The sequence below is a fragment of the Solanum stenotomum genome, unplaced genomic scaffold, assembly GCF_019186545.1.
Source record: "Solanum stenotomum isolate F172 unplaced genomic scaffold, ASM1918654v1 scaffold14311, whole genome shotgun sequence".
In the NCBI taxonomy this organism is placed as follows: Eukaryota; Viridiplantae; Streptophyta; class Magnoliopsida; order Solanales; family Solanaceae; genus Solanum; species Solanum stenotomum.
This window is the reverse complement of record NW_026022983.1, coordinates 6,042-12,292: the sequence shown is the minus strand read 5'-3', so window position 1 is coordinate 12,292 and position 6,251 is coordinate 6,042. Positions and strand designations below refer to the sequence as shown.

The 6,251-nt window shown below is 35.0% G+C and overlaps 2 protein-coding genes across 2 annotated transcripts; both read left to right on the top strand.

Moving 5' to 3' along the window:
• Nucleotides 1-207: 207 nt before the first annotated feature.
• Nucleotides 208-1,949, top strand: LOC125850145 (cytochrome P450 CYP72A219-like). The gene is made up of 3 exons (XM_049530037.1): nt 208-449; nt 601-985; nt 1,473-1,949. The coding sequence occupies exons 1-3, from the start codon at nt 208-210 to the stop codon at nt 1,896-1,898; spliced, it is 1,053 nt and encodes a 350-aa protein (XP_049385994.1). The 3' UTR covers nt 1,899-1,949.
• Nucleotides 1,950-3,025: 1,076 nt separating this feature from the next.
• Nucleotides 3,026-5,668, top strand: LOC125850146 (cytochrome P450 CYP72A219-like). Its single transcript, XM_049530038.1, has 5 exons — nt 3,026-3,468; nt 3,983-4,203; nt 4,296-4,540; nt 4,617-5,007; nt 5,089-5,668. Exons 1-5 carry the CDS (start codon nt 3,180-3,182, stop codon nt 5,512-5,514), a joined length of 1,572 nt encoding a protein of 523 aa, XP_049385995.1. The 5' UTR covers nt 3,026-3,179; the 3' UTR covers nt 5,515-5,668.
• The last annotated feature ends 583 nt before the right edge of the window (nt 5,669-6,251 follow it).

Below are 6,251 nucleotides of genomic sequence, written 5' to 3'. Positions count from 1 at the left end.
GAATTACTAAATATAGAAAGTAGCGTTCTTTTTTAAACCGACTTAGAACGGTAGTAAGACAACTAGTTGAATAATAAGGAGAACCAAATTTAGAATTTAGAAAACACGGTAAAGTTCCCACACGACTTAGTATTGCTTATTGAGATGCCTTAAACATTAAGAAGTTATCCATTTATAGTTGTTGGTTTTTTCATTTGTTTACAGCATATGCTGCCAGCATTTTATGTGAGTTGTAGAGAAATGCTAAGCAAATGGGAGGAAATTGTTCCAAAGGGAACATCATTCGAACTCGATGTATGGCCAGACCTTCAAATAATGTCCAGTGAAGTCATATCTCGTACATCATTTGGGAGTAGCTATGAAGAAGGAAGAACAGTATTTGAACTTCAGAACGAACAAGCTGAGTATGTAATCAGAATAGCACGTTCAATTCATATACCAGGATCAAGGTACAACAATTTATGTACATCACATTTCCATGTTCGATACTTTCTTTTGTGCTTGCAAAATCTCTCTGTAATTAAATATGAAAAATCTGATCCTTAACAATTTTTCTACTAGAAGACTTTCCCTGTAATTCGAATAACTTTGTTTATATAGGTTCTTGCCTACTAAAATGAACAGAAGAATGCTGAAAATCGAAAAGGAAATTCAAACGACAATTAGGCGTATCATTGACAAAAGATTGAGAGCAATCGAAGGAGGGGAGACTAGTAAAGATGACTTATTGGGCATATTACTTGAATCCAATATGAAAGAAATTGAACTTCATTGTAGAAAAGATTTTGGAATGACTATATCAGACGTGGTAGACGAGTGCAAATTATTCTATTTTGCTGGACAAGAGACCACTTCAGTGTTACTCGTATGGACAATGATTTTGCTCTGCTTACATCCAGAGTGGCAAGTACGTGCCAGAGAGGAGGTGTTGCACGTCTTTGGAAATAATAAACCAGACTTGGAAGGACTAAATCGCTTGAAAATTGTAAGTACTTTTTGCAAGTTCTTTTCTTCCAATCTTTTAATGAGTACGTTTTATGTACTCAATATAGTTATTCGATAGGACTGTCGAGACAAGAAGTGGACTTGGAGCCCGATTGGCTTAACTATTTGAGATTAGTTAATAAACATTCAGTGTTGAAAACCATTTTTATGTGTTGAAATTGATTGTACAAATAGACAGTTGCATGTTCGGATAGAAGCAGAAACAATTAAGATGTTTGGTAAAAACAATGACCATAAGCATTTGTGTTAATATAAATGAAAAAGTATATTTACAAGGAGAAGGATGAAGGCCAGAAATGAAATGGAGACGGAGTTAGTCGTGTTGTTTTGAGAAGACATTCACTGGATTTTGAACTATAGTAGTGATAAAATAGTACTTAAAAATTTTGGTCAAACCAAAAGTGCGTTGAAAGTTATAAGCAGAAAAATCTTAAGTTGAGGCTAATCAACTTACAGTGTTTTTTTAGGTAACGATGATCTTGTACGAGACATTAAGGCTATTCCCTCCATTGCCATCATCTGGTAGAAGGACTGAAGAGGAAGTGAAATTGGGGGAGCTAAATCTACCAGCCGGAGTGCAACTCATTATACCCACAATCCTATTACATTATGATAAGGAGGTATGGGGTGAAGACGCGAAGGAATTCAAACCAGAGAGATTCAGTGAAGGAGTGTCAAAGGCAATGAAAGGACAAGTCTCGTTTATCCCATTTAGCTGGGGACCGCGTGTTTGCATCGGACAAAACTTTGCAATGATGGAAGCAAAAATGGCGATAGCAATGATAGTACAAAAGTTCTCCTTTGAACTCTCACCATCATATACACATGCTCCATTTGCAATAGTGACTATTCATCCTCAGTATGGCGCTCCTCTGCTTATGCGCAAGCTTTAAGATGATATTTTACGACATTGGTGTTGTACGTTGATCTACATGCATCATTTGAATGATTGATATACTATGTTGCGAGATCGTGGAAGTCATGTTTCAAATTCAAACATTAACTGCAGTTTGGTTAATGTTATCAAAGTTTTTTAGCTTTTGATATGGTTTGTGCTCCATCTCAAATCTCCTATTTTTCCTTGTATGTTTTAACATTTTGGTGGAGGACAATAGTTCCTTTAATTGTACTTTTTTTTTCTTCAAATGGGTTGATTTTTATTTATTTATTTCCTTAGCAATCGAGTTTATGTTTAGTGGGACATAAGTTCTTTTAGGGTGCAGAGCAGAATTTGTGAGATATGTAGTCATGATTTGAAATAAATCCCAAATTCTTCAAAAAGTATGATTTGGGATTCCAAATAGTGCTTTCAATTTATTTATTTTTAAATGTAAAGCTGGACCCATGAGTTTATATTTTGCAAAAGAAAAAAGACCAACCATTTTAAATTATTCAAAAAAAAAACTCATGCTCGGCGTGAAGAGATTGTTCATGTCATGTGAAGGGATAATATTAAAGAATAACTAGGCAATACTATTATTGACTAGTGAATCTTTCTAAAATTATGTTTATTTGCAATTTATAATCACAAACATTTATTTATTAAAAGAATATGGAGATATGTGATTTATTAATATTACGCCTTAGGATATTCCGATATCTTATTTATGAACTTTGGTTTGCTCGTTTGGTAAGATTGTATAAGAATTGATGAAAGACCGATAGTTTTCACAACTTATTGAATTTTCGTGTTTACGAGGGAAAAAAATACAAGGTAAGAAATTCAAAATCATGGAAAAGTCTTGGCCCTCGTTCACGCACTAGTCTATATTTTGTCAATCAATCATCCTATAAAAGTCCACAAATTTGACCAATTGGGACAAACACCTTTATTAGTTGTGGAAAATTCATCAAATATATACCCCATCTTGTCGTTGATATAATAGAAAGGCATAATAAATATAAACTATCTTTAACTTGGTCTCAATAGATAGTGAATCACTTTAATTTTGAAAATGCATATCTAGACATCACAAGTCATCCACATTGTGTCTCATGGACACCTCGACAATTATGTAACACATAAATTTTAGAAGTGTCTAGATGATCATTTTTTTGTAAGTTAATTCAAGTGTTCAACTGACACAGTAAGATGAATTGAGATGTCTGGATATGCTTAATTTATTTTTCATATATATAAGAGAAAAGAGTACTTGAGAGAAGCCTTTTTAAATATGGAGTACTTATCACTTGTGGGAGTAGAGATGATAGCAACAACTTGTGTTGCAATTTTGTTAGTAATTTACACATGGAAAGTGTTGAATTGGGCATGGTTTAGGCCAAAAAAATTTGAGAAATACTTGAGAAAGAGTGGTCTTAAGGGAAATCCATACAAATTACTCTATGGAGATTTGAAAGAGCTTACAAATAAACTCAATGAAGCCAAATCTAAGCCCATCAATTTCTCTGATGATGTACCTCAAAGGCTCATCCCTTTTTTCTGTGACTCCATCAATAAAAATGGTAAGTACAACAATCTAACAAGTTTGCTTAATCATATTCCTTTCATGGACCAATCACATAATTTTTGTTATTATATAAGACTTGAATTCAGGGTCTTTGCCTGATCTGATATCATGTTTAAATGTGTGACCATCTCATTTAAAACGTGGAGGTAGTCCACTAACGGCCAATTCTGGCTCGAATAATGTAATTTTGGGAGGAGTTCCATACTTTGTCTCTAGAATGTGTGATGCTAGGTTGGGGTCTGGTGAACCAACTGGTCGCTCCTCTAGTTGAAGTATCGTGGCATAGTATAATTGAGTTTATGAATTCTGGATTCTTGAAAAAGCAGCTTATTGAGTTCTTGATGAATTATATATCTCTACGTATTAAATAGATTTTAAAACACAAATATAGAGTTTGAACTAAAACTAGTACTAGTTTTGTTGAACCCGTAGGCGATATATCACTTACAATCTATTTTAGTATAAGCTTTGCTTTTTTTACTAACACAAAACTGATAAATACTCTGCAGGTAAAAATTCTTTTGCCTGGCTAGGCCCCAAGCCTATAGTATTCATCACAGAACCTTCACTTATAAAGATAATTTTTGAAAAACATTATGTGTATCACAAGAATAAGCATTCTAATCCATTCGCGAAGTTATTGGTTCAAGGTCTCGTTACCCTTGAGGAACAGAAATGGGCTAAGCATAGAAAAATCATCAATCCCGCCTTCCATTTTGAGAAACTAAAGGTTATAAATACTACTATATCTTTTTGTTTTTGCGTATAGCTAGTATATAGAACTTAGTGATCATGAGTGAAATTAACCAGTCTACGTAACAGCATATGGTTCCAGCATTTTATCAGAGTTGTAGTGAAATGATAAGCAAATGGGAGGAGGCTGTTCCAAAGGAAACATCAGTCGAGCTCGATGTATGGCCACACTTTCAACTAATGACAGGTGAAGTCATTTCTCGAACTGCATTTGGGAGTAGCTATGAAGAAGGGAGAATAGTATTTGAACTTCAGAAAGAACAAGCTGAGTATGTAATGGAACAAGTTTTTTCGATTTATATACCAGGGTCGAGGTACGTACAATTTTAAAGTATTGGATCAAATTTCTACTTCATAGCATAGAGAATTTACTTAGATTGTTATTACAAGGTTCTTGCCTAGTAAGAAGAAGAAAAGAATGTTGGAAATCGAAAAGGAAATTCAAGCGACAATTAGGCGTATCATTGACAAAAGATTGATGGCGATGAAAGCAGGGGAGACTAGTACTAATAATGAAGATTTATTAGGCATATTACTTGAATCCAATACGAAAGAAATTGAACAACATGGAAACAAAGATTTCGGAATGACAACAATAGAAGTGATTGAAGAGTGCAAGTTATTCTATTTTGCTGGACAAGATACCACTTCAGTGTTGCTCGTATGGACGATGATATTACTGTGCCTACATCGAGAGTGGCAAGTACGTGCAAGAGAGGAGGTTTTGAATGTATTCGGAAATGAAAAACCAGATTTTGAAGGACTTAGTCGTCTAAAAATTGTAAGTACTTTTCACAAAATTTCGCTCATTAGTGCACTAATTCTACTGCCAACTTATGTAATACATGTTTGTTTTCCTTAGGTGACAATGATCTTGTACGAGACGTTAAGGCTATTTCCCCCAGCACCGATATATGGTAGAAGGAACAAAGATGAAGTAAAATTGGGTGAGCTGAGTCTGCCAGCTGAAGTACTACTCGTTATACCCGCAATCTTAGTACACTATAACAAGGAATTATGGGGTGAAGACACGAAGGAATTCAAACCAGAAAGATTCAGTGAAGGAGTGTCAAAGGCAACAAACGGACAAGTCTCGTTTATTCCATTTGGTTGGGGACCCCGAATTTGCATTGGACAAAACTTTGCAATGATGGAAGCAAAAATGACAATAGCAATGATACTACAAAAGTTCTCCTTTGAACTCTCTCCTTCATATACTCATGCTCCAGTTGCAGTAGAGGCTATTCATCCTCAGTATGGTGCTCCTCTGCTTATGCGCAAACTTTAAGATTATATTTACGTCATTTGCGTTGTACGTTGATCTACATGCATCATTCAAATGATCGATACTAAATTGTTGGGTGATGGCGGAAGTCATGCTTCGAATTTAAAACATTAACTGCAGTTTTGTTAATGTTATCAAAGTTGTTTAGCTTTTGATTGAATTCTATATTTTTTTCCCTTAGCAATTGAATTTATGTTTAGTAAAACACTTCCTTTAGCCCTTAAAGGCCTAAGGAGAGGGTGCCCCCTCGCATCATCGTCGCTCACTTGGCCTCGGCATCGGCATGCCTATTCTGAACATGAGTTCACACCGCACCATCATATCAAATTTTCTCCTTCTTCTGCACACATGTATTTTCTTACAAACCAAGTATTTTGTTGGAATTTTCTCCTTAAAGTAGAGTCATTGTGTGATTTCGTTGCTGACTTTTGAGTTCGGTGAAGTTATTAAAGTGTGAGGTACCACTTCTTCTTTAATAGGTATGATTTTGTTGCTAAAGTGTGAGGTATCACTACTTCTATAGTAGGTATGATTTCGTACGTTGCTGACTTTCGAGTTTGCTAAAGTTATTGAAGTGTGAGGTACCACTACTACTTTAATAGGTATATCCATTTTATCATGGGAGGCAATAATCCACAACCTCGGGTACATTGAGGGGATTAAATTTCTTAAGAATACATAGTGAATTTTGTGGACTTGTATATATATGTACTAGTTTTCGTGCACGCGCGTTGCACGTG

Bases quoted from the DNA above. Each gene is read 5' to 3' on its own strand.
- LOC125850145 (XM_049530037.1), top strand. From the start codon at position 208: ATGCTGCCAGCATTTTATGTGAGTTGTAGAGAAATGCTAAGCAAATGG. The intron at 450-600 runs GTACAACAATTT...TTGTTTATATAG, and splicing joins ATTCATATACCAGGATCAAG to GTTCTTGCCTACTAAAATGA. The intron at 986-1,472 runs GTAAGTACTTTT...GTGTTTTTTTAG, and splicing joins GACTAAATCGCTTGAAAATT to GTAACGATGATCTTGTACGA.
- LOC125850146 (XM_049530038.1), top strand. From the start codon at position 3,180: ATGGAGTACTTATCACTTGTGGGAGTAGAGATGATAGCAACAACTTGT. The intron at 4,541-4,616 runs GTACGTACAATT...TGTTATTACAAG, and splicing joins ATTTATATACCAGGGTCGAG to GTTCTTGCCTAGTAAGAAGA. The intron at 5,008-5,088 runs GTAAGTACTTTT...TGTTTTCCTTAG, and splicing joins GACTTAGTCGTCTAAAAATT to GTGACAATGATCTTGTACGA.